The sequence below is a fragment of the Balaenoptera physalus genome (genome assembly GCF_965194825.1).
Source record: "Balaenoptera physalus genome assembly, chromosome: 8".
In the NCBI taxonomy this organism is placed as follows: Eukaryota; Metazoa; Chordata; class Mammalia; order Artiodactyla; family Balaenopteridae; genus Balaenoptera; species Balaenoptera physalus.
Genome location: NC_138887.1, coordinates 77,621,280 through 77,649,271, shown reverse-complemented (window position 1 = coordinate 77,649,271; position 27,992 = coordinate 77,621,280). Strand labels below are relative to the sequence as shown.

At 44.7% G+C, this 27,992-nt stretch overlaps 1 protein-coding gene across 4 annotated transcripts in view; it reads left to right on the top strand.

The window, feature by feature from the left end:
* NOD1 (nucleotide binding oligomerization domain containing 1) overlaps positions 1 to 27,992 on the top strand; it is a 143,074-nt gene that overhangs the window by 53,255 nt on the left and 61,827 nt on the right. For 3 of the 4 annotated variants that reach the window (XM_082471737.1, XM_082471736.1, XM_082471738.1), the window contains 5 exons: positions 1,023 to 1,197; positions 3,565 to 5,389; positions 9,377 to 9,460; positions 10,740 to 10,823; positions 11,947 to 12,030. In XM_082471737.1, the coding sequence (XP_082327863.1) occupies positions 1,023 to 1,197; positions 3,565 to 5,389; positions 9,377 to 9,460; positions 10,740 to 10,823; positions 11,947 to 12,030 (2,252 nt within the window). The other variant, XM_082471739.1, reaches the window with a different exon arrangement.

The window sequence follows — 27,992 nt, the reverse complement described above, 5'->3', positions numbered from 1 at the left end:
TGGGAGTTCAGTACACTGGGTGGAATTTCCTGTCGGGGTTATCTACCGCACAGAAATGCTTGAGTTAGCTTATTCCACAGTTACGTACTTCACTTCTGTGTTCCTGAAACACAGCAAACTCTTCTGACCTCTCCATTCTCCTTGCTGTGCGTATTGGTTCTCAAACAACTTGTTTTCCAGTTCACTTTAAGTGAGTGAATTCTTTAAAAAGAAAACGAGCATGAAACACTAGGAGTGCTGCCCATTCCGTGCCCTTAAACTCTGGAGAGCTGCTCACTGCTGGGGACGGCTCTGAGAATTCCTCTGGTTGAGGAATGGCTGCATCCCAGCCTGGGTCCGCGGTAGAGAATCTCCCACACTCCACTGTGGGAAGTCTTCACAGCCCTTAGTTTCACTTTAGCTTTGTGTCATCTTCTGAAAAATAGAATGGCGAGTCGAAAACCTCCTTCTTGGGGAGAGGAGTGACAGAACTCGTTTGTAACATGATCCTGTTGGGCTCAGAAAAGACCAGAAGGGTTTCTGGGAAAAGCACAGTAGAACACTGTTGTGGTTTTTTTTCCCTGAATTTTTAATAAGACAAAAAGCTTTTGTAAGGTACATCTTACACGGGGGTCTGCTGTCCCCTCGCTGTGTGGCCCAGCGCCCATCTCATTATGCCTAACAGGTGACTTTCTCCCCCTCAGCACTCATTCCCAGAGAGCAATAGTGTTAGCTTAAGAGGGAAAAGGAGAAAAGGAGGGAAAGGGAAATTCCAGGGGGGCGCTCGGCTCTAGTTGTGAGTCTGACCTTTTTATTTTTAGGCTCCTGGAAGCCTCTGGTTTCCTAGAGCTGTGAGGTTTGTTTCTTGCTCAGGCGGTCCATTTTTTACAGATCCTGGGCTATCGGCGTGTAGCATCTCATACCAGCTGGGTGGACGGTCAAGCTCGAGGCTGTAGTAAGAGCTCAGAGCCCTGCATGGGAGCCTCTCCAGGGGGCAGACACCCCTAGTGCCGGCTCACACCTTACTGCTTGTGCCGCACTAGGTCCGCAAAATTCTGGACCTGGTGCAGAGCAAGGGCGAGGAGGTGTCCGAGTTCTTCCTCTATGTGCTACAGCGACTTGCAGACGCTTACGTGGACCTCAGGCCTTGGCTGTCGGAGATCAGCTTCTCCCCTTCCCAGCTCATTCAGAGCAAAGCTGTTGTCAACACCGATCCAGGTATGAGTCAGCCCCCGGGGACACCGCAGCCACCAAGCAAGCAAGGCCCCTGGGGCTTGGAAATGCTATCTGTGTGGGTCCAGCTGGGGATAAAGGCGGGGTCCGCCTCCACCAGCCCTGCCTTCCACCTCAGGCAGCAGGCTCGGCTGCTGTGTTCCTTTTAGAAAGGAGAGCTGGTCCCTGTCACCCTGGTGCAGCCCAGGGAACTGTGATTGAACTGACCACAGATAGCTGGTCTGATTTATGTAGGGAGCCATGGAAGTGTAGAAATGACCTCTGTTCTGACCTCTTTCTGACTTCCTTTTCTGACATATCTAGACATTTTAGTGGTTGTACAAATTCAAGTTTGCATTTTTTTCCTTCTTGAAGATCTTTCCAAATTTGATTCCAGGCAAAGAATTCTTCTATCACCCCTGACTGCCAGTCCTCATTTCCAAAGCACCATGGGCCCCCTTTAGTTAAATGATTAGTTCAACAGGTATTTATGATGTACTCAGCATGTGCCAGGGCTGGGTGTGCTGGATGCCGGGGGTGCAATAGGGAGCAGACCCAGCTATGGTTCCTGCCCTCAGGGCCCTCAGAGGTTAATGCAGGAGACTGGCAGTAAATAATGACACAAATGTGTAATTGCAAATGGTGATAAGGACAACAGCAGTTCAAGGTGCTGAGAGAGCACAAAATTGGGACCACAGTCTGGTCTGGGGACCAGGGAATCATCTTTCCGTGCCTGTGGTCTCTCCACTTCCAGACAGTTGTTGGCGACATACCAGCACTGAGCTTCCAAACTCTGAGTTTTAAAGAATCCAGTTTGACCTTGAAAACAGAAACAAAGGACAATGTCCCAGAGTGTCAGGTGTGTATTTAGGGGAAACCAGACCAAGAGACAGAGTGTCACGGACAAGCTCTTGCTTCTGCAGTTACCAGCCGGCCACTGCTAGCTTCTTACTGTTACTGCTCCTGCCCACCTCACTTTGTTACCTTCCCCAAGAAAAAAGGAAAATATTCCTGTGATGAAGAGTTCTTGCAGAAGACTTCTCCATTGGCTCCTTTACCCAGCTACTGTAATGGCTTTGAAAGTATAATTCACTCTATAAGAAGCCAGATGTGAAAGACTACATATTGTATGAATCCATTTATATGAATGTCCAGAAAAGGCAAATTTATAGAAACGGAAAGCAGATCAGCAGTTTCCTAGGGCCAGGGGTGGGGCAGAGATTGTCTGCAAATGCACTTATGATGCACTTATAATGGAGATTGTACCCCTGGATTTTAGTGATGTTTGCGTTAACTCTGTAAATTTACTAAAAATCATTGACAACAATACCTGCTGTAAAATAGGTGAATTTATAGTCTGTAAATTTTGACTTACTAAAACAGTAAAAAATAGAACTCACTTCACAAATTTTAAGCAGACAACCAAGTGGGACTAAGTTGATGGGAAAGGGTTGTAGATGAATCTGGAAATGTGCAAGTGTGTCCGATTTTTGTTAATTGAATTATCATTAAGACCCAAAAACTATTTAAAGGAATTTTGGAACACCCTTTATTTTATCTGGAGTAAGCTCATTTTGTAGCTCGTTTCTGCTGAGAGCATGGCACTTAGGTCAGCATGTTACCCCATGTCAGCATATTAACCCATGTACTTCCCCTGTGGGCCAGCCCAGCGCTCCCCCTGGGGCACGTGCTGAGCATCAGTGATCCCCAGGCCTCAGCTTTGGAACCAGGGCCGCTGTGCCCTGTGTAGTGTAAGAAGGCTGGTTTTCACTTTAGTTTACTTACTCATTTATGGTGAGGCACAGCCCCTTTGTAGTCCATATTAACGTCAACTGTTGTATCTTATCGCAAGAAGTTTCTGCATTAGGTTTTATGAGACTACTTGTTGTTTTACGAGCAGTGTCATAAGCACAAGAAAGGTTAGGACAATTTCTTCCTCAACGATACAAGTGTCAGTGGAGAGTGGCTTGTGCTGTTTGAGCAGGACCCTGGGGTTGGGCTGGGGCAGCAGGGCCATGCGGCATGGCCGTTAGATTTGAGGGGGCTTCAGTTTTTAGCTGGAGTTCAGTGACAGCTTGCGCAGAGGAGTAGGGAGCCTGTCTCTGACACTGATCCCAGTTGAATTCTGTCCCCGCTGGCTGGCCAAATCTGAGGTCAGACAGAGGGGTGGAGGCCCAAGGGCCCGCAGATTCTGGAGCGCTGGCTCTTTGTATCTGAGGAGTCCTTGCAGTTAGCCTGAGCATCCAGCCTGCGGGCTTGTTTTCCTGTGTGCTTGCTCCTCCGCCCGAGACCTCCCTGTTTGGTGCCCTTTCCACCCGTGTCTCTCTCTCCCCATCTGCTTCCACCTCTCACCTGGCACCACTCTCCCTGCAGTGAGCAGATACAGCCAGAAGCTGCGACAGCAACTGGGCCGTGACTCCAAGTTCATCCTGTGCTACGCCCAGAAGGAGGAGCTGCTGCTGGAGGAGATGTACACGGACACCATCGTGGAGCTGGTCGACTTCGGCAACGAGAGCCTGGGCAGCCTGGGCAGCCTGGCCTGCCTCCTGGACCCCTCCACGGGCGTCCTCAACGAGCACGGCGAGACCATCTTCGTCTTCGGTGATGCAGGCGTGGGCAAGTCCATGCTGCTGCAGCGGCTGCAGAGCCTCTGGGCCGCGGGCCAGCTGGACGCTGAGCTCAGGTTCTTCTTCCACTTCCGCTGCCGCACCTTCAGCTGCTTCAAGGAGAGCGCCTCGCTGTGCCTGCGGGACCTGCTCTTCAAGCACTACTGCTACCCGGAGCAGGACCCCGAGGAGGTGTTCGCCTTCTTGCTGCGCTTCCCGCACACGGCCCTCTTCACCTTCGACGGCCTGGACGAGCTCCACTCGGACTTCGACCTGAGCCGCGAGCCCGACACCTCCTCCCCCTGGGAGCCCGCCCACCCCCTGGTCCTGCTGGCCAACCTGCTCAGCGGGAAGCTGCTCAAGGGGGCGCGCAAGCTGCTCACGGCCCGCACGGGCGTCGAGATCCCGCGGCATCTCCTCTGGAAGAAGGTGCTCCTGCGCGGCTTCTCCCCCAGCCACCTGCGCGCCTACGCTGGGAAGATGTTCCCCGAGCGCGCCGTGCGCCAGCGCCTGCTGGATCAGCTGGAAGCCAACGCCAACCTCTTCAGCCTGTGCGCCGTGCCCCTCTTCTGCTGGATCATCTTCCGGTGCTTCCAGCACTTCTACGATGCCTTCGACGGCTCCCCGCAGCTGCCCGACCGCATGGTGACGCTGACCGACGTCTTCCTGCTGGTCACCGAGGTTCACCTGAACAGGACGCAGCCCACCAGCCTGGTGCAGCGCAACACGCGGAGCCAGACGGAGACCTTCCGCGCCGGCCGGGGCACCCTGCGCTCGCTGGGCCAGGTGGCTCACTGGGGCATGGAGAAGAGCTTCTTCGTCTTCAGCCAGGAGGAGGTGCAGGCGTCCGAGGTGCAGGAGGGGGACCTAAAGCTGGGTTTCTTGCGGGCCGTGCCGGAGCTGGGCCTCGGAGGGGACCAGCAGTCCTATGAGTTTTTCCACCTCACCCTCCAGGCCTTCTTTGCTGCCTTTTTTCTGGTGGTGGATGACAAGGTGGGCACTCGGGAGCTGCTCCGGTTCTTCCAGGAGTGGGCTCCTCACGGGGAGGCAGCAGCTGCGTCCTGCTATCCCCGCTTCCTACCCAGCCAGTGCCTGGGGGGCCGCGGCCTGGCCGGGGAAGACCCCTTTAAGAACAAGGATCACTTTCATTTCACCAACCTCTTCCTGTGCGGGCTGTTGTCCAAAGGCAAACAGAAACTCCTGCGGCACCTGGTGCCTGCCACCGCCCTGCGGAGAAAGCGCAGGGCCCTGTGGGCTTGCCTGTTCGCCAGCCTGCGCTCCCACCTGAAGAACCTGCCCCGAGTTCAGTCTGGGAGCTTCAGCCAGGTGCAGGCCATGCCCACCTTCCTCTGGATGCTGCGCTGCATCTACGAGACGCAGAGCGAGAAGGTGGGGCAGCTGGCGGCCAGGGGCATCTGCGCCAACTACCTCAAGCTGACCTTTTGCAACGCCTGTTCGGCCGACTGCAGCGCCCTCTCCTTCGTCCTGCACCACTTCCCCAAGCGGCTTGCGCTCGACCTGGACAACAACAATCTCAACGACTATGGTGTGCGGGAACTGCGGCCCTGCTTCAGCCGCCTCACCGTCATCAGGTGAGACCTCCAGGTTCCGGGAGCAGCCGGCGGGGCCGGGGCTCGGGGGACGCCAGGACTAGCACTGTGGAGCGGGATCTCCTGGATTATCCTGGAACTCATGACCGGGGGGCCTGGGAACGTCCGGAGCTTCTCTGTCTCAGGGTGGCAACGGGTAACGAGCAAAGCTTCGAAGTCAGGTGGACCTGGATGGGCCACAGCTGGGTGTCCTTGAGCAAGTTGCTTGACCTCTTTGAGCTTCAGCGTCCTCATCTGGGAAAAGGAGATTCTCATATCCTAACGATTACACTAATAACAATCAGCATTTATTGAGAATGGGTGAGGTGCATTAAAACTATTACCTGGTTTAATCCTTTTAACAGTACCTACCTGATAGCGTTATCATCATCTCCATTTTGGCAAACGAGGAGGCAGAGGCACAGAGAAGTTAAGTGGCTCAAGGCCACACAGGTGGGCCATGGTGGAGCCAGAATCTAAAGAACCTTTTGAGATTCATGTGCGGCTCAGAGATAGCCCGTGAAATGTTTCTGGCACGTGAAAGCTTTATGATGGCAGAAAAAGCAGACTTTGTGCTTATTAGCGTTAGTTAACTTCCACGAAAAAAGTGGACAGCCCTGAGCTGTCAGGGGATCTCAGTAAAGAATGCTGACTCTTGATTAGTTTCCTGTTTGATGGTTTAGAGGAAGGAAAAGCCAGTCTCCTTTCTTCTATTAGCATTTTCTGTATTAAATACACCTTGTAAATCTCTAGGGGGTGGGTGGGTGGGGGTTCAATTCTCCACTACTTGGCTCATGCATTTCTGAAGAGCAGAAGGGATTTGGAACTGATTCCAGGTACCTGTTACACAAGCGCCAGAGCATACATTGTGGGGGGGATGGTTGGGATGTAAGGAGCCCAAACCTGCCCTGGCCTGGGCATTGGAAAGCCTGGAATCTATTCTCTGAGCTCTCAGCCAGCGATTCTCAGTTTGTAGCCTCAGGCAACCTCACACTCAGTGCCTCCCTGTGACCATTTCATACGATGGAAGCTCTGCACCAGTATGGTGGTCCCCAGGTTTGCCTCCAAACCAGCAAAAGAGAAGGCAGGAAGAAATGGGCAACCCTAAGGAAGCATTTTGAGCTCCCTGAGGGCATCAGTGAGGATTAGTTTTGGCTGTTAGAGAAAAGTCACAATACTGGTGGCTTAGATAAGTTACAGACTTATTTGTCTCTCATGCAAAAATCTAAAGGAGGGCAGTTCCAGGCTGCTGTGAGGTCTCAGTGACCATCAAGAGCCCAGGCTCTCTTCTGCTTACTGCTCTGCTCTCCTCAGTACCTGACTGCTATATCTTGGCCTAAAATGGCTGCTCATGGCCCAGCCATTCAGTTGACATTCTAGTCACCAGGAAGAAGGAAGGGCAAAGGACACACCCCATTCTTTTTTTTAAATTAATTTTATTGCGGTACAGTTGATTTACAGCGTTGTGTTAATTTCTGCTGTGCAGCAAAGTGATTCAGTTATACATACATATATATTCTTTTTCATATTCTTTTCCATTATGGTTTATCACAGGATATTGAATATTAGTTCCCTGTGCTATACAGTAGGACCTTGTTGTTTATCCATTCTATATATAATAGTTTGCATCTGCTAATCCCAAACTCCCAGTCCATCCCTACCTTCCCCACCCTTGGCAGCCACAAGTCTGTTCTCTATGTCTGTGAGCCTGTTTCTGTTCTGTAGGTAAGTTCATTTCTGTCATATTTTAGATTCCACGTATAAGTGATGTTACATGGTATTTGAGTTTCTCTTTCTTACTTCACTTAGTATGATAATCTCTAGGTCCATCCACATTGCTGCAAATGGCATTATTTCATTCTTTCCTATGGCTGAGTAGTATTCCATTGTATATATGCACCACATTTTTTTTTTATATTGGAGTATAGTTAACAATGTTGTTAGTTTCAGGTGTACAGCAAAGTTATTCAGTTATACATATACATGTGTCTATTTTTTTCAAATTCTTTTCCCATTTAGGTTATTACAGCATGTTGAGCAGAGTTCCTTGTGCTATACAGTAGGTCCTTGTTGGTTATCTGTTTTAAATATGGTAGTGTGTATATGTCAATCCCAAACTCCCAATTCATCCCTCCCCCGCACCTTTCCCCTTTGGTAACTGCAAGTTTGTTTTCGAAGTTTGTGAGTCTGTTTCTCTTTTGTAAATAAGTTCATTTGTATGTTTTTTTTAGATTCTGCATGGAAGTGATATCATAGGATATCTGTCTTTCTCTTTCTGACTTACTTCACTTAGTACGAGTAGGTTCATCCATGTTGCTGCAAATGGCATTATTTCATTTTTTTATGGCTGAGTAGTATTCCATCGTTTATATGTACCACATCTTCTTTATCTGTTCATCTGTTGATGGGACATTTATGTTGTTTCCATATCTTGACTATGGTGACTAGTGCTGCTGTGAACATAGGGGCACATATATCTTTTTGAGTTATAGTTTAGGACACACCCCATTCTTTTAAGAAGACTTCTCAGCTATTGCTAATGAGACTTCTGCTTAGATCTCACTGGGCAGAACCTAAGCACATGTGCCCAGCTTAAAAATGAGGGATTCTGTTTCTAAGCAAGCATAGATATTGGGAGTGACTAGTTGGCTCTGCCACCCTGGGATAGTCATGCAGTGTGTGTACCCACTGTGCCCCAGCACCAAGGTGGGTACCATGAGTGGAGGGGTTCAGAGTGTCTGACGTGATCATTTTGATTGGCCTAAAGATCAAGCTTTTACCTCTTCAGCCTTTTACTTATCACAGAGGACAGTGTGTAATAAGTGGCCCAGTTTGGCCCATGGCTTGTGTTTATAGATAAAGTTTTATTGGAATACAGTCACACTCATTTATTTATATATTGGCTGCTTCACTCTGCAGAGCTGAGTGGTTGCAACAGAGACCAGATGGCCTGCAGAGCTTAAAAATTTGTTATCTGACCCTTTACAGAAAAAAATTGCTGAGCTCTGGTCTGTTCCTTCACCCACCCCTGACCCTCACCTCACCCCTCACGCTCCTCCATCTCTGAGCCTTACTCTGTCCCTCAGACTCACCTAAATAAAGGGGTGGAGAATTGAGAAGATCAGGGTAGTTTGTTTATAGAGAGTACTTGGCAGTAAAAAAAATTGTTTTGCATTTTAGCCAAATCAAAATATCCTGCTAGTATAGGGCTTTCGAAGAGCAATCCCAGTACACACTGGGCCTTGTCCAGGAGATATCCATCATCCTCAGGCCCTCTTTTCCTGCTCCCTCTTGAAGCCTGGCCTGCTGAAGCAGCGTGTGCGTTAAAGAGGGATTGGGAGAGTGTGGCTGCCAAGACCTGCCTCATCCAGCTGTTTCTCCCTTGCCATTGAACTTCCTGCACAGAACCACACCTCAGGAGCTGTCTCCCTCAATTGACCTTTCCAGGTGGCAAGTCAGGTTTCACACGTGCATTTCCAGATGGAAAGGCTCTTGGCATTTTGGGTGGGACAGTTCTTGTGGGGACTGTCCTGCCTTTTGCAGGACCCCTAACATTTCTGGCCGCACTTGCAAGATGGTGGAGCGTCCACTCCCCCAGCCTTGTGACCACTAAATGCAGCTCTACACATTTCCAAATCCCATGGCCGCCCGCTGTGCAGTTAGAGCCACGTTGACACATAGGCCACCGGCAAATGCAGGATATCAGAGGTGGCTGTCCACACGTGTCCTTCAGGTGTCCCTCGTTGCCCTTGTGTTGAATCAGGGCTGTGCTGTAGCCTTGCCAATGGGCGGTTCTCATGGGTCTCTCAGCCCCGTGAAGACCAGGCTCTGTAGGGGCCGTGTGACCGGCTGCCATGGCCATTCTCTCGGGGGGACATCTATAGCTGGGAAGACTCCAGGACCTATAGACTTCTGGATCCTTGTGGAATTAATGCTGTTTCGCAGTGAGCAGCCGCTCCGATTTTTAACTTACTTTGCTGTTTTTTTCAGACTCAGTGTGAACCAGATCACCGACAGTGGGGTGAAGGTGCTATGTGAAGAGCTGCCCAAATACAAAATTCTGACATTTTTAGGGTATGTATTTCTCAAGAACACTGCGACAGCTATATAGTAAGAATACAGAGCAGCAGGAAGTTGCCATTCCTATGGATCACTGGATGGTTGAGACTGATGGCCCCAGGGTACCAGGAAGAGCACTGAACTGGGAGCCAGGAGTCCTGGGCCCTGCTTTTGGCTCGGCTAGCAGCCCACTCTTTGAGCAAGTCAGGAAATCTCACTGAGCCTCAGCCTTCTCATCCCCCTTGTATAACTGGGATCCTAATATAGTCAAATAGTTTTACAGGTGGTGATTGAGAGATGTAATGACAGAATTCCTGGGGATATGTTTTATTGACGTGAGAATACTGTTTATGTGGTAGATTTCACTATGGCGGGTCCATGATCTGTCATCCAGAACCCTTGGGGCAAGACACATATCAGAAATTAGTGCATGTGCTACCTAGCAGTGACATGACCGGTGGGATCTAGGGCAATACCCCATTTTCAGATACTTTAACACTTATGCAGCAAAACGTATAAACATTCAAACCAGTTGGGATAAAGACCATGAACAGCTCCACATCGGTTGCCAAAATAGTTACGAAGAAGTTTGGGTTTTCAGAGCCTTTGGGGTTTTGGAGTTTGACAGGAGAGATTGTGGGCCAGCCCAGCCAGCCCCACGGCTGCTGTTGACTCCCTGAGCTGGAGCCAGCCCGTCAGCTTCCTTGGGCCTCAGTTTTCTCAGCTGTCACATGAGGACACTGAAGCCCTGAATCCCAGGTAGCCTTTTGGTTCTGGAGTTCTGCATGACTGTGGAACACTGGAAACCTGTCTGCTTACCACTTTCAACTCCTTTCTGCCTTATTGTTGAATTGGTGTCAAGTGGTAAAATGACGAAAAGGTAGACACTGAGGTGGTTCTAATGCTTAGAAACTTTTACCCCTCAAGATGCCAATCATGATCTTAATCTAAAAATACCCCTCAGCTGCCATTTATTGAGCACTTACATGCAGGGGCTTGGAATGATCTCATACAATCCTCATAACAACCCTGTGAGGGAGCCGTAATTCTTACCCCTGTATTACACATGGAGAAACTGAGGCACAGAGAAGCTCAGTACCTTGCCCCAGGTCATAAAGCTGGGGAAAGCAGCAGAATTGGCCTTGAACCCAGCCTGAGACCCCACAGCCCCAAACTCAGGCCTCCACATGCCCTTCCTTTCTCCTTTTTGACCTAGACTGTAAATCAGCAGACAGCACCCACTCACTTTAAAAAATGGGGTCCTAAATTCTCACGGCCATGCTTTCTCTCAAAGCTTATACAACAACCAAATCACCGATGTCGGAGCCAGGTACGTCGCCAGAATCCTGGATGAGTGCACAGGCCTCACGCACCTGAAGTAAGTGGGGTGGGCACAGCGAGCGGGTTCTTCAGTAGCTTCTCTTGGTCACCCTTCATTGTTCAAGCAAAGAATAAATGCCACCCTAGAGCTGCCTTCTGCCTGCCCCAGGGCCAAATCAGGTCAAATCAGGACACCTGTGTGTGCAAGGTGAGCTGTGGGTGAGGCTCGGTGTTTGGAAGGGCCCCGTACCGTGGGTGGGGGGAGAGTGTGGCATTCTGATTTCATTAACTCCTAACAGGAAGAAAGGCCACAACTGTCACCCTTTCTGGAGATCGTTTTCCCCTGAGGAAGCTCCTCATTGTCTTAGTCCATTCTGGCTTCTGTAACAAAATACCATAAACGAGGTTGCTTGTAAACTCCAGAGATTTATTTCTGACAGTTCTGGAGGCTGGGGAATCTAGGATCAAGGCGCCAGCAGGTTAGGTGCCTGGTGAGGGCCCAATTCCTTGTTCTTAGATGGTGCCTTCTCACTGTGTCCTCATGTGGTGGTGGAAAAAGGGGAGAGGGAGCTTTCTTGGACCTCACTCATAAGTCACTAATCCCATTTGTGAGGGCTGTGATGAGTGACTTTATCACTTCCCAAAGGTTCCACCTCCTAGCACCATCACTTAGGGGTTAGGATTTCAACATATGGATTCCAGTAGGGGTGGGGGGGAGACAAACCTTCAGGCCATAACATTGCAGATGAGAGCCTGATCCCTGGCTGTGTCACAGGAATGTCCTGCCAGAGGTGTCAGAGCACCAGCCTTGGAGGAGCCTGGTGACGCTGCCCTGGTGATGGTAACCTACCCCTTGACCATTTGCAGTTGAAGTGGGAACCTTCTGGTCTGCTGATGGAAATGAGTGATGCTCGGAGGTCATTTAAAGAATCTCTGGGGGAACTTGGGTCCCTGAGTCTCTGCAGAGACTGTGACCACCTCCTGGAGAGGAATCCCGACTGGCTTTCCTCAGGGCTTCGGGCCCCTCCCTGAGAGGACGCCCAGGGATGGCTGCTGTGGGTCCCAGGAGAAAGACCACCCCGCCTAGGAGGGGCCAGAGGGGCTCTGTGCCAAGGACGAGGGTGGCTGATGCTGGAGTCCCCTCACAGCTGGAGCTGACGTGTGCATGACTCTCTCTGCAGACTGGGAAAAAACAAAATAACAAGCGAAGGAGGAAAGTGTCTCGCCCTGGCTGTGAAGAACAGCAAATCCATCTTTGAAGTTGGGTGAGTAGAGACAGATGCACACGGGTGTGCGTACACAGCCTGCTCTGTGTACAGGAGCGCCTGCTGGTCTTTTCTTACATCCATCCAGCCAAAGGACCGCTGGCGCAAGCTGTGGGGCAGAGGCTGCAGAGAGCCTCCATCACAGATGCCCTGGTGGCTGGGCCCCACTGGCTCCTGCGTGGGAAATGTTGTGGGAAGTCCCAGGATGGACTGCCACTTCAATCGCATGGACTTTATTTAATTTATGCAAAAGGCAGCATTTATCACCGCCAGCAAATGGAGCTAGCAAATGGAGTTTTAGCCCTATGTGGTAAATTTCCTCAGGCAGGTGTGCTTCATTTTAAGGATATTATATAGTCTCTGGAGGCTTTTTAAAATTTTTTATTTTATATTGGAGTATAGTTGATTAATAACGTGTTACTTTCAGGTGTAGAGCAAAGTGATTCAGTTATACATGTATTCTTTTTCAAATTCTTTTCCCATTTAAGTTATTACAGCATATTGAGCAGGCTTCCTTGTGCTATACAGTAGGTCCTTATTAGTTATCTATTTAAACATAGTAGTATTTGTCAATCCCACACTCCCAATTTATCCCTCCCCTGCCCCCCACCTTTCTCCTTTGGTAACCATAAGTTTGTTTTCTAAGTCTGTGAGTCTGTTTCTATTTTGTAAATAAGTTCATTTGTATCATTTTTTTTAGATTCCGCATGTGATATCATATGATATTTGTCTTTCTCTGATTTACTTCACTTAGTATGATAATCTCCAGGTCCATCCATGTTGCTGCAAATGGCATTATTTCATCCTTTTTAATGGCTGAGTAATATTCCATTGTATATAGGTACCACATCTTCTTTATCCATTCTTCTGTCTTTGGACATTTAGGTTGCTTCCATGTCTTGGCTATTGTAAATAGTGCTGCAGTGAACATTGGGGTGCATGTATCCTTTCAAATTATGGTTTTCTCTGGATATATGCCGAGGAGTGGGGTTGCTGGATCATATGGTAGCTCTATTTTTAATTTTTAAAGGAACCTCCATACTGTTCTCCATAGCGGCTGTACCAGTTTACATTCCCACCAACAGTGTAGGAGGGTTCCCTTTTCTCCACACCTTCATCATCATTTATTGTTTGTAGACATTTTGATGATGGCCATTCTGATGGTGTGAGGTGATATCTCATTGCAGTTTTGATTTGCATTTCTCTAATAATTAGTGATGTTGGGCATCTTTTCATGTGCCTCTTGGTCATGTGTCTGTCTTCTTTGGAGAAATGTCTGTTTAGGTCTTCTGCCCATTTTTTGATTGAGTTGTCTATTTTTTTGATATTGAGCTGCATGAGCCGTTTTTAGATTTTGGAGATTAATCTCGTCGGTTGCATCGTTTGTAAATATTTTCTCCCATTCTGTGGGTTGTCTTTTTGTTTATAGTTTCCTTTGCTGTGCAAAAGCTTTTGAGTTTAATTAGGTTCCATTTGTTTATTTTTGTTTTTAGTTCCATTACTCTAGGAGATGGGTAGAAAAAAAATATTAATGTGATTTATGTCAAAGAGTGTTCTTCCTATGTTTTCCTCTAAGAGGTTTATAGGACCAGGTCTTACATTTAGGTCTTTAATCCATTTTGAGTTTATTTTTGTGTATGGTGTTTAAAGAATGTTCTAATTTCATTCTTTTACATGTAGCTGTCCAGTTTTCCCAGCACCATTTATTGAAGAGACTGTCTTTCCCCCATTGTATAGTCATGCCTCCTTTGTTGTAGATTAATTGACCATAGGTGCATGGGTTTATTTCTGGGCTTTCTATCCTGTTCCATTGATCTATATTTCTGTTTTTGTGCCAGTACCATACTGTTTTGGTGGCTGTAGCTTTGTAGTATAGTCCGAAGTCAGGGAGCCTAGTTCCCCCAGCTCCGTTTTTCTTAAGATTGCTTTGGCTATTCAGGGTCTTTTGTGTTTCCATACAAATTTTAAGATTTTTTGTTCTAGTTCTGTGAAAAATGCCATTGGTAATTTGATAAGGATTGCACTGAATCTCTAGATTGCCTTGGCTACCCAAGTCGTTTTGACATTATTGAGTCTTCCAATCCAAGAACATGGTATATCTTTCCATCTGTTTGTGTCATCTTTGATTTCTTTCATCAGCATCTTATAGTTTTCAGAGTACAGGTCTTTTGTCTTCATAGGTTGGTTTATTCCTTGGTATTTTATTCTTTTTGATGTGACAGCAAATGGGATTGTTTCTTGAATTTCTCTTTCTGATCTTTCATTGTTAGTGTACAGAAATGCAACAGATTCCTGTGTATTAATTTTGTAACCTGCAACTTTACCAAATTCATTGATGAGCTCTAGTAGTTTTCTGGTAGTGTCCTTAGGATTTTCTATGTATAGTATCATATCATTTGCAAACAGTGACAGTTTAACTTCTTCTTTTCCAATTTGGATTCCTTTTATTTATTTTTTTCTTCTCTGATTGCCATAGCTAGGACTTCCAAAACTATGTTGAATAAAAGTGGTGAGAGTGGACATCCTTGTCTTGTTCCTGATCTTAGAGGAAATGCTTTCAGCTTTTCACTGTTGACCATGATGTTAGCTGTAGGTTTGTCATATATGGCCTTTATTATGTTGAGGTATGTTCCCTCTATGCCCACTTTCTGGAGAGTTTTTATCATAAATTGGTGTTGAATTTTGTCAAAAGCTGTTCCTGCATCTATTGAGATGATCATATGGTTTTTATTCTTCAGTTTGTTGATGTGGTGTATCACACTGATTGATTTGCGGATATTGAAAAAGCCTTGCATCCCTGGGATAAATCCCACTTGATCATGGTGTATGATCCTTTTAATGTATTGCTAGTAGTTTGTTGAGGATTTTTGCATCTATGTTCATCAGTGATATTGGACTGTAATTTTCTTTTTTTTGTGGTAATTTTGTCTGGTTTTGGTATCAGTGTGATGGTGGTCTCATAGAAAGAGTTTGGGAGTTTTCCTCCCTCTGCAATTTTTTGGAAGAGTTTGAGAAGGATGAGTGTTAGCTCTTCTCTAAATGTTTGGTAGAATTCTCCTGTGAAGCCACCAGCTCCTGGCCTTTTGTTTGTTGGGAGTTTTAAAAATCACAGTTCAATTTCAGTGCTTGTGATTGGTCTGTTCATATTTTCTATTTCTTCCTGGTTCGGTCTTGGGAGATTGTACCTTTTTCTAAGAATTTGTCCATTTCTTCCAGGTTGTCCATTTTATTTGCATATAGTTGCTTGTAGTAGTCTCTTATGATCCTTTGTATTTCTGTGGTGTTTGTTGTAACTTCTTCTTTTTCATTTCTAATTTCATTGATTGAGTCCTTGCCCTTTTGTCTTGATGAGTCTGGCTTAAAGGTTTATCAATTTTGTTTATCTTTTCAAAGAACCAGCTTTTAGTTTCATTGATCTTTGCTACTGTTTTGTTTCTATTTCATTTGTTTCTGCGCTGATATTCATGATTTCTTTTCTGCTACTAACTTTAGGTTTTCTTTGTTCTTCTGTCTCTAGTGCTTTAGGTGTAAGGTTAGGTTGTTTATTTGAGATTTTTCTTGTTTCCTGAGGTAAGATTGTATAGCTATAAACTTCCCCCTTAGAACTGCTTTTGCTGCATTCCATAGGTTTTGGATTGTTGTGCTTTTCATTTTCATTTGTCTCTAGGTATTTTTTGATTTCCTCTTTGATTTCTTCAGTGATCCATTGGTTGGTTAGTAGCATATTGTTTAGCCTTCATGTGTTTGTGTTTTTTACAGTTTTTTTCTTGTAGTTGATTTCTAATCTCATAGCATTGTGGTCGGAAAAGATGCTTGATATGATTTCACTTTTCTTAAATTTACCAAGGCTCGCTTTGTGGCCCAGCATGTGGTCAGTCCTAGAGAATGTTCCATTTGCACTTGAAGAATGTGTATTCTGCTGCTTTTGGATGGAATGCTCTATAAATATCAATTAAGTCCAGTTGGTCTAATGTGTCATTTAAGGCCTGTGTCTCTTTACCTATTTTCTGTCTGGATGATCTGTCCATTGATGAAAGTGGTGGGGTGTTAAAGTCCTCCACCATTACTGTGTTACTGTTGATTTCTCCCTTTATGGCTGTTAGTATTTACCTTATATATTGAGGTGCTCCTATGTTGGATGCATATATATTTACAGTTGTTATATCTTCTTGGACTGATCCTGTGATCATTATGTAGTGTCCTTCTTTGTCTCTTGTAATAGTCTTTAATTTAAAGTCTATTTTGTCTGATATGAGTATTGCTACTCTAGCTTTCTTTTGATTTGCATTTGCATAGAATACCTTCTTCCACCCCCTCAGTTTCAGTGTGTGTGTTCCTAGGTCTGAAGTGGGCCTGTTGTAGACAGCATATATATGGGTCTTGTTTTTGTATCCATTCAGCCAGTCTGTGTCTTTTGGTTGGAGCATTTAATCCATTTACATTCAAGGTAATTATCAATATGTATGTTCCTATTGCCATTTTCTTAATCATTTTGGGTTTGTTTTTGTAGGTCTTTTTTCTTTCCTTCCTCTTTTGTTCTCTTCTCTTGTGGTTTGATGACCATCTTTAGAGTTGTGTTTGGGTTGCTTTTTCTTTTTTGTGTGTGTATCTATTGTAGTTTTTGGGTTTGCTGTTCCCATGAGGTTTTATTGTTTTTGTTTTTGTTTTTTTAAATTTTTAAATTTTATTTTATTTTTTTATACAGCAGGTTCTTATTAGTCATCAATTTTATACACATCAGTGTATACATGTCAATCCCAATTGCCCAATTCATCACACCACCACCACCACCCCCCGCCACTTTCCCCCTTGGTGTACATATGTTTGTTCTCTACATCTGTGTCTCTATTTCTACCTCCTATGAGGTTTTGATATGGCAGTCTATATATGTACAAGGTTGTTTTAAGTTGCTGGCTTCTTTCCCACCTAGAGGAGTTTCTTTCGCATTTGTTGCAAAGCTGGTCTGGTGGTGCTGAATTCTCTTACCTTTTACTTGTCTGTAAAGCTTTTGATTTCTCTGTCTAATCTGAGTGAGATCCTTGCTGGGTAGAGTGATCTTCGTTGTAGGTTCTTCCCTTTCATCACTTTAAATATATCATGCCACTCCCTTCTGGCCTACAGTTTCTGCTGAGAAATCAGCTGATACCCTTATGGGAGTTCCCTTGTATGTTGTCATTTTTCCCTTGTTGCTTTTAATATTTTTTCTTTTTCTTTAATTTTTGTCAATTTGATTACTATGTGTCTTGGTGTGTTCCTTGTTGGGTTTCTCCTGTCTGGGACTCTCTGTGCCTCCTGGACTTGGGTGACTGTTTCCTTTCCCACGTTAGGGAAGTTTTCAGCTATTATCTCTTCACATATTTTCTCAGGTCCTTTCTATCTCTCTCCTCCTTCTGGGACCCCTATAATGCGAATGTTGGTGCATTTAACGTCGTCCCAGAGCTCTTTTAAGACTGTCTTCATTTCTTTTCATTCTTTTTTCTTTATTCTGTTCCATGGCAGTGATTTCCACCATTCTGGCTTCCAGCTCACTTATCTGTTCTTCTGCCTCACTTTTCCCGCTATTGATTCCTTCTACTGTATTTTATTTTTTTAACATCTTTATTGGAGTATAATTGCTTTCCAATGGTGTGTTAGTTTCTGCTTTATAACAAAGTGAATCAGTTATACATATACATATGTTCCCAAATCTGTTCCGTCTTGTGTCTCCCTCCCTCCCATCCCCCAACCCACCCCTCTAGGGGTCACAAAGCACCGAGCTGATCTCCCTGTGCTATGCTGTTGCTTCCCACTAGCTATCTGTTTTACGTTTGGTAGTGTATATATGTCCATGCCACTCTCTCACTTTGTCACAGCTTACCCTTCCCCCTCCCCACATCCTCAAGTCCATTCTCTAGTAGGTCTGTGTCTTTATTCCTGTCTTGCCACTAGGTTCTTCATGACCTTTTTTTTTTTTTCCCTTAGATGCCATATATATGTGTTAGCATACTGTATTTGTTTTTCTCTTTCTGACTTACTTCACTCTGTATGACAGACTCTAACTCCATCCACCTCATTACAAATACCTCCATTTCATTTCTTTTTATGGCTGAGTAATATTCCATTGTATATATGTGCCACATCTTCTTTATCCATTCATCCAATGATGGACACTTAGGTTGCTTCCATGTCCTGGCTATTGTAAATAGAGCTGCAGTGAACATTTTGGTACATGACTCATTTTGAATTATGGTTTTCTCAGGGTATATGCCCAGTAGTGGGATTGCTGGGTCATATGGTAGTTCTATTTTTAGTTTTTTAAGGACCCTCCATACTGTTCTCCATAGTGGCTGTATCAATTTACATTCCCACCAACAGTGCAAGAGGGTTCCCTTTTCTCCACACCCTCTCCAGCATTTATTGTTTCTAGATTTTTTGATGATGGCCATTCTGACCGGTGTGAGATGATATCTCATTGTAGTTTTGATTTGCATTTCTCTAATGATTAATGATGTTGAGCATTCTTTCATGTTTGTTGGCAATCTGTATATCTTCTTCGGAGAAATGTCTATTTAGGTCTTCTGCCCATTTTTGGATTGGGTTGTTTGTTTTTTTGTTATTGAACTGCATGAGCTGCTGGTAAATTTTGGAGATTAATCCTTTGTCAGTTGCTTCATTTGCAAATATTTTCTCCCATTCTGAGGGTTGTCTTTTCATCTTGTTTATGGTTTCCTTTGCTGTGCAAAAGCTTTTAAGTTTCATTAGGTCCCATTTGTTTATTTTTGTTTTTATTTCCCTTTCTCTAGGAGCTGGGTCAAAAAGGATCTTGCTGTGATTTATGTCATAGAGTGTTCTGCCTATGTTTTCCTCTAAGAGTTTGATAGTGTCTGGACTTACATTTAGGTCTTTAATCCATTTTGAGTTTATTTTTGTGTATGGTGTTGGGGAGTGTTATAATTTCATACTTTTACATGTAGCTGTCCAGTTTTCCCAGCACCACTTACTGAAGAGGCTGTCTTTTCTCCACTGTATATGCTTGCCTCCTTAATCAAAGATAAGGTGACCATATGTGCGTGGGTTTATCTCTGGGCTTTCTGTCCTGTTCCATTGATCTATATTTCTGTTTTTGTGCCAGTACCATACTGTCTTGAGTACTGTAGCTTTGTAGTATAGTCTGAAGTCAGGGAGCCTGATTCCTCCAGCTCCATTTTTCGTTCTCAGGACTGCTTTGGCTATTCGGGGTCTTTTGTGTTTCCATACAAATGGTGAAATTTTTTGTTCTAGTTCTGTGAAAAATGCCAGTGGTAGTTTGATAGGGATTGCATTGAATCTGTAGATTGCTTTGCGTAGTATAGTCATTTTCACAATGTTGATTCTTCCAATCCAGGAACATGTTATATCTCTCCATCTATTTGTATCATCTTTAATTTCTTTCATCAGTGTCTTATAATTTTCTGCCTACAGGTCTTTTGTCTCCTTCGGTAGGTTTATTCCTAGATATTTTATTCTTTTTGTTGCAATGGTAAATGGGAGTGTTTTCTTAATTTCACTTTCAGATTTTTCATCATTAGTGTATAGGAATGCAAGAGATTTCTGTGCATTAATTTTGTATCCTGCTACTTTACCAAATTCATTGATTAGCTCTAGTAGTTTTCTGGTAGCATCTTTAGGATTCTCTATGTATAGTATCATGTCATCTGCAAACAGTGACAGCTTTACTTCTTCTTTTCCGATTTGGATTCCTTTTATTTCTTTTACTTCTCTGATTGCTGTGGCTAAAACTTCCAAAACTATGTTGAATAAGAGTGGTGAGAGTGTCTTGTCTTGTTCCTGATCTTAGTGGAAATGGTTTCAGTTTTTCACCATTGAGGACGATGTTGGCTGTGGGTTTGTCATATATGGCCTTTATTATGTTGAGGAAAGTTCCCTCTATGCCTACTTTCTGCAGGGCTTTTATCATAAATGGGTGTTGAATTCTGTTGAAAGCTTTCTCTGCGTCTATTGAGATGATCATATGGTTTTTCTCCTTCAATTTGTTAATATGGTGTATCACGTTGATTGATTTGTGTATATTGAAGAATCCTTGCATTCCTGGGATAAACCCCACTTGATCATGGTGTATGATCCTTTTAATGTGCTGTTGAATTCTGTTTGCTAGTATTTTGTTGAGGATCTTTGCATCTATGTTCATCAGTGATATTGGCCTGTAGTTTTCTTTCTTTGTGACATCTTTGTCTGGTTTTGGTATCAGGGAGACGGTGGCCTCATAGAATGAGTTGGGGAGTGTTCCTCCCTCTGCAATATATTGGAAGAGTTTGAGAAGGATAGGTGTTAGCTCTTCTCTAAATGTTTGATAGAATTCACCTGTGAAGCCATCTGGTCCTGGGCTTTTGTTGGAAGATTTTTAATCACAGTTTCAATTTCAGTGCTTGTGATTGGTCTGTTCATATTTTCTATTTCTTCCTGGTTCAGTCTTGGAAGGTTGTGTTTTTCTAAGAATTTGTCCATTTCTTCCAGGTTGTCCATTTTATTGGCATAGAGTTGCTTGTAGTAATCTCTCATGATCCTTTGTATTTCTGCAGTGTCAGTTGTTACTTCTCCTTTTTCATTTCTAACTCTATTGAGTCTTCTCCCTTTTTTTCTTGATGAGTCTGGCTAATGGTTTATCAATTTTGTTTATCTTCTCAAAGAACCAGCTTTTAGTTTTATTGATCTTTGCTGTTGTTTCCTTCATTTCTTTTTCATTTATTCCTGATCTGATCTTTATGATTTCTTTCCTTCTGCTAACTTTGGGGTTTTTTTGTTCTTCTTTCTCTAATTGCTTTAGGTGCAAGGTTAGGTTATCTGAGTTATTTCCTGTTTCTTAAGGTAGGATTGTATTGCTATAAACTTCCCTCTTAGAACTGCTTTTGCTGAATCCCATAGGTTTTGGGTCGTGTCTCCATTGTCATTTGTTTCTAGGTATTTTTTGATTTCCCCTTTGATTTCTTCAGTGATCACTTTGTTATTAAGTAGTGTACTGTTTAGCCTCCACGTGCTTGTATTTTTTACAGATCTTTTCCTGTAATTGATATCTAGTCTCATAGCGTTGTGGTCGGAAAAGATACTTGATACGATTTCAATTTTCTTAAATTTACCAAGGCTTGATTTGTGACCCAGGATGTGATCTATCCTGGAGAATGTTCCATGAGCACTTGAGAAAAATGTGTATTCTGTTGTTTTTGGGTGGAATGTCCTATAAATATCAATCAAGTCCATCTTGTTTAATGTATCATTTAAAGCTTGTGTTTCCTTATTTATTTTCATTTTGGATGATCTGTCCATTGGTGAAAGTGGGGTGTGAAAGTCCCCTACTTTGATTGTGTTACTGTCGATTTCCCCTTTTATAGCTGTTAGTATTTGCCTTATGTATTGAGGTGCTCCTATGTTGGGTGCATAAGTATTTACAATTGTTTTATCTTCTTCTTGGATCAATCCCTTGATCATTATGTAGTGTCCTTCTTTGTCTCTTGTAATAGTCTTTATTTTAAAGTCTATTTTGTCTGATATGAGAATTGCTACTCCAGCTTTCTTTTGATTTCCATTTGCCTGGAATATCTTTTTCCATCCCCTCACTTTCAGTCTGTATGTGTCCCTAGGTCTGAAGTGGGTCTCTTGTAGACAGCATATATACGGGTCTTGTTTTTGTATCCATTCAGCCAGTCTGTGTCTTTTGGTGGGAGCATTTAATCCATTTACATTTAAGGTAATTATCGATATGTATGTTCCTATTCCCATTTTCTTTAAATGTTTTGGGTTTGTTATTGTAGGTCTTTTCCTTCTCTTGTGTTTCTTGCCTAGAGAAGTTCCTTTAGCATTTGTTGTAAAGCTGGTTTGGTGGTGCTGAACTCTCTCAGCTTTTGCTTGTCTGTAAACGTTTTGATTTCTTCATCAAATCTGAATGAGATCCTTGCTGGGTAGAGTAATCTTGGTTGTAGATTTTTCTCCTTCATCGCTTTAAATATGTCCTGCCACTCCCTTCTGGCTTGCAGAGTTTCTGCTGAAAGATCAGCTGTTAACCTTATGGGGATTCCCTTGTGTGTTATTTGTTGTTTTTCCCTTGCTGCTTTTAATATGTTTTCTTTGTATTTAATTTTTGATAGTTTGATTAATATGTCTTGGCGTGTTTCTCCTTGGATTTATCCTGTATGGGACTCTCTGTGCTTCCAGAAGTTGATTAACTATTTCCTTTCCCATATTAGGGAAGTTTTCAACTATAACTCTTCAAATATTTTCTCAGTCCCTTTCTTTTTCTCTTCTTCTTCTTCTGGGACCCTTATAATTCGAATGTTGGTGCGTTTAATGTTGTCCCAGAGGTCTCTGAGACTGTCCTCAGTTCTTTTCATTCTTTTTTCTTTATTCTGCTCTGCAGTAGTTATTTCCACTATTTTTCTTCTGGGTCACTTATCCATTCTTCTGCCTCAGTTATTCTGCTATTGATCCCTTCTAGAGTATTTTTAATTTCATTTATTGTGTTTTTCATCATTGCTTGGTTCCTCTTTAGTTCTTCTAGGTCCTTGTTAAATGTTTCTTGCATTTTGTCTATTCTATTTCCAAGATTTTGGATCATCTTTACTATCATTATTCTGAATTCTTTTTCAGGTAGACTGCCTATTTCCTCTTCATTTGTTAGGTCTGGTGTGTTTTTACCTTGCTCCTTCATCTGCTGTGTGTTTTTCTGTCTTCTCATTTTGCTTATCTTACTGTGTTTGAGGTCTCCTTTTCGCAGGCTGCAGGTTCGTAGTTCCCGTTGTTTTTGGTGTCTGTCCCCAGTGGCTAAGGTTGGTTCAGTGGGTTGTGTAGGCTTCCTGGTGGAGGGGACTAGTGCCTGTGTTCTGGTGGATGAGGCTGGATCTTGTCTTTCTGGTGGGCAGGTCCACGTCTGGTGGTGTGTTTTGGGGTGTCTGTGTCCTTATTATGATTTTAGGCAGCTTCTCTGCTAATGGATGGGGCTATGTTCCTGTCTTGCTAGTTGTTTGGCATAGGGTGTCCAGCACTGTAGCTTGCTGGTCGTTGAGTGAAGCTGGGTCTTGGTGTTGAGATGGAGATCTCTGGGAGTTTTTTGCCATTTGGTATTACGTGGAGCTGGGAGGTCTCTTGTGGACCAGTGTCCTGAAGTTGGCTCTCCCACCTCAGAGGCACAGCCCTGATGCCTGGCTGGAGCCCCAAGAGCCTTTCATCCACACGGCTCAGAATAAAAGGGAGAAAAAACAGAAAGAAGATAGAAAGAGGATAAAATAAAATAAAATAAAGTAAGATAAAATAAAGTTATTAAAATAAAGAATAAAAAATACTTATGAAGAAAAAAAAATTTTTTAAGTAAAAAGAAAACAAAAAACGGATGGACAGAACCCTAGGACAAATGGTGAAAGCAAAGCTATACAGACAAAATCTCACACAGAAGCATACACATACACACTCACAAAAAGAGGAAAAGGGGAAAAAATATATCTTGCTCCCAAAGTCCACCTCCTCTGTTTGGGATGATTGTCGTCTATTCAGGTATTCCACAGATGCAGGGTACATCAAGTTGATTGTGGAGCTTTAATCCGCTGCTTCTGAGGCTGCTGGGAGAAATTTCCCTTTCTCTTCTCTGTCAGCACAGCTCCCGGGGTTCAGCTTTGGATTTGGCCCTGCCTCTGCGTGTAGGTCGCCTGAGGGCGTCTGTTCTTCGCTCAGACAGGACGGGGTTAAAGGAGCAGCTGATTTGGGGGCTCTGGCTCACTCAGGCCGGGGGCAGGGAGGGGTACGGATGCAGGGCGAGCCTGCGGCGGCAGAGGCCGGCGTGATGTTGAAGCAGCCTGAGGTGCTCTGTGTGTTCTCCCGGGGAAGTTGTCCCTGGATCACGGGCCCCTGGCGGTGGCGGGCTGCACAGGCTACCGGGAGGGGCGGTGTGGACAGTGACCTGTGCTCGCACAGAGGCTTCTTGGTGGCAGCAGCAGCAGCCTTAGTGTCTCATGTCCGTCTCTGGGGTCCGCGCTGATAGCCGCGGCTTGCGCCCGTCTCTGGAGCTCGTTTAGGCGGCACTCTGAATCCCCTCTCCTCCTCTCCTCGGGCACCAGGAAACAAAGAGGCAAGAAAAAGTCTCTTGCCTCTTCGGCAGCTCCAGACCTTTTCCCGGAGTCCCTCCCGGCTAGCTGTGGTGCACTAACCCCTTCAGGCTATGTTCACGCCGCCAACCCCAGTCCTCTCCCTGGGATCCCACTGAAGCCCGAGCCTCAGGTCCCAGCCCCCGCCCGCCCCGGCGGGTGAGCAGACAAGCCTCTCGTGCTGGTGAGTGCTGATTGACACTGATCCTCTGTGCAGGAATCTCTCCGCTTTGCCCTCCGCACCCGTTGCTGCGCTCTCCTCCATGGCTCCGAAGCTTCTCCCCTCCACCGCCCACAGTGTCCCCCCCGCGAAGGGCTTCCTAGTGTGTGGAAACCTTTCCTCCTTCACAGCTCCCTCCCACTGGTGCACGTCCTGTCCCTATTCTTTTGTCTCTGTTTTTTCTTTTTTCTTTTGCCCTACCCAGGTACGTGGGGAGTTTCTTGCCTTTTGGGAGGTCTGAGGTCTTCTGCCACCATTCAATGGGTGTTCTATAGGAGCAGTTCCACGTGTAGATGTATTTCTGATGTATCTGTGGGGAGGAAGGTGATCTCCGCGTCTTACTCTTCCGCCATCTTCTCTCTCTCCCCTACTGTATTTTTTATTTCATTTATTTTATTGTTTGTCTGTTTGTTCTTTAGTTCTTCTAGGTCTTTGTTAAACATTTCTTGTATCTTCTCAATCTGTGCCTCCATTCTTTTTCAGAGATCTTGGATCATCTTTCTTATCATTACTCTGAATTCTTTCCTGGGTAGATTGCCTATCTCCATTTCACTTAGTTGTTCTTCTGAGGTTTTATCTTTTTCCTTCATCTGCGAAATATTCCTCTGCTGTCTCATTTTGTCTAACTTTCTGTGACCACGGTTTCCGTTCCACAGTCTGCAGGGTTGTAGTTCTTGTTGCTTCTGCTGTCTGCCCCCTGGTGGATGAGGCTGGTCTAAGAGGCTTGTGCAGGCTTCCTGGTGGGAGGGACTGGTTCCTGCCCACTGGTGGGTGGAGCTGAGTCTTGTCCCTCTGATGCGCAGGGCTGTGTCAGGGGGTGTGTTTAGCGGGCAGTTGTGTGGTCAGGAAGACTTTAAGCCGCCTGTCTGCTGATGGGTGGGGCTGTGTTCCCACTTGGTTGGCCTGAGGTGACCCAGCACTGGAGCCTACAAGCTATTGGGTGGGGCCAGGTCTTGGTGAAAATATGGCATCCTCCAGGAGGGCTCACACCAATGAGTACTCCCGAGAACTACCGCCACCAGTGTCTTTGTCCCCACAGTGAGCTACAGCCGCCCCCTGCCTTCGCAGGAAACCCTCCAACACCAGCAGATAGGTCTGGCCTAGGCTCTTAGGTGAGGTCACTGCTTTTTTCCCTGGGTCCTGGTGTGCACAAGACCTTATGTGCGCCCTCCAAGAGTGGAGTTTCTGTTTCCCCCAGTCCTGTGGAATTCCTGTGATCAAATCCCGCTGGCCTTCAAAGGCAGATTCTCTGGTCCTCTTCCTCCTCCCATTGCCAGACTCGCAGGCTGGGGAGCCTGATGTGAAGCTCAGAACTTTCAGTCCTGTGGGAGAACTTCTGTGATAGTTTTCCAGTTTGTGGGTTGCCCACTTGGCGGGTATGGGATTTGATTTTATCACGATTGCACCCCTCAAACTCTCTTGTTGTGGGTTCTTCTTTGTCTTTGGATGTAGGACATCTTGTTTGGTAGGTTCCAGCATTTTTTTTGTCAATGGTTGTTCATCATTTAGTTGTAATTTTGGTGTTTTCATAAAAAGAGGTGAGCTCACATCCTTCTACTCTGCCACCTTGTCTCTGGAGGCTTTTTTAATTCAATTTTTTATTGAAAATACACATAACATAAAAGTTACCATCTTAACCTTTTAAGTGTACAGTTCAGTGGCATTAAGTACATTCGTATAGTTGTGCAACCACATTCATATAGTTGTGCAACCATCACCATTATCCATCTCCAGAACTCTTTATCTTGCAAAACAGAAACTCATTCTCCCCTCCCCTCAGCCCTGGCAACCACCTTTCTATAGTACCCTCTGTTCCTGTGAATTTGACTACTGTAGGGAGTCATGTAAGTGGAGTCATACAGTATTTGTCTTCTTTTGTGGCTGGCTTCTTTTACTCAGCATGATGTCCTCACGGTTTATCCATGTTGTAGCATGTGTCACACTTTCCTTCCTTTTTAAGGCGGTGTAATAGACCATTCTATATATATACCACAGTTGTTTATCCATTCATCTGTCAATGGACACTTGGATTGTTTCCACCTTTTAGCTCTTGTGAATAATGCTGCTGTGTACATAGGTGTACATATATCTCTTTGAGACCCTGATTTAAATCCTTTTGGGTATATACCCAGAAGTGGAATTGCTGGATCACATGGTAATTCTATTTTTAATTTTTTGAGGAACCACCATATTGTTTTTTACAGCAGCTATACCATTTTACATTCCTACTAACAGTGCACAGGGGTTCCAATTTCTCCACATCCTTACCAACAACTTGTTATTTTCTGGTGTTTTGGTAGTAACCATCCATATGGGTGTGAGGTGATATTTCATTATGGTTTTGATTTAGGAGACTACAGCTTTTCATATAGTTATAATTTTTTCTCTGATTCTAAAAGAAACAGATAATTTTATTTGTAAACTCTGGAAAATATGAACAGTATAATGGAGATCATCTTCTCAGAAATAATTATTGTCAACACTTGAGGTCAGCTAAGCTTTCTTGCTCTCTCTCATGCAGTGTATGTTCTCTCTATACTATTTTTTTAATATGGTAGACATCAAACTATCTGTACAGAATTTTATTCTACCTTTTTTTCACTTAATCTCATGTCATGAGTAGTTTTCCACTTTATTAAAAGTTTGATACCATGCAGCTGTATCTAGTACACACACTTTTTATGCAAAATGCTGCAAACTCTCATTCTGGGGTTTTAGAAGCCATACCGGCAGGGATGTCAGCAGGCCGCTTGCCTGGTGAGAGCGTGTAGCTGAGGCAGCCCCAGTTCTGTGGTGGGCCTGGCAGACTTGCTTTCTGTAGACAGTGACCCTCAGCCTTTTAGGAATAGCTGACTCTTATTATAGGCTCAGCACTGCTTGGAGTGCTTCGCATATATTAACTCACTTAATCCTCACAACAACTCTATGAGGAAATGCTCTTCTTATTCCTGCTTTACAGATGAGGAGACTAAGACCTCAGAGACTATGCATTACCCAAGCATGCACAGGTGGTGGGGGGCAGGGCCAGGATGGGAGCCCAACGTCTTACCATGCAGACCCGTGATTTAGCCAGATGCTCTAAGGCTTTCTACTGTGGGGGAGAGAATACGGCTTGTCATTGCACCTCCCCACCAAAACTGCAACAATCTGAACAGCATGGTTTGGTCACCTCCTCTTTACATACCAGGGAAATTGCTGATAAGTTTTCTCAGTGTGCTTTCTGATCTTTGCTTCATGCAAGACCGACTATGTCTTCAAGAATGTCCGGCACCCCTGCACAGGGTCAAATGGATATTGGGAGTCTGGCACTGCTACAGGCCTTCCTTTCAAGCTGCTGCCAACCTGTATATCTTTCAGGTGACATTTCAGGGATAGTTGTGAGCTCAGGCTCTGACTGACTGCTCTCCAAAAGCTCAGGGGTGAGACTTGGTTTCTAATTGTGCAGCTGTCTGATTTGACTTCTGTTCACAAGCCTTCTACTGCTTTTTTTCCTCCCGAGCAGCTCACTAAGGGGCTGGTGGAGGGATTCATCTCCAGGCCACAGCGCCAGGGATGGAGCAGAAACATCTGCCTGTTGAGTATACATGCCATGGCTATGAGCAGAAAATAAGGGATGAGCATGAGGTAACTTTCACTGT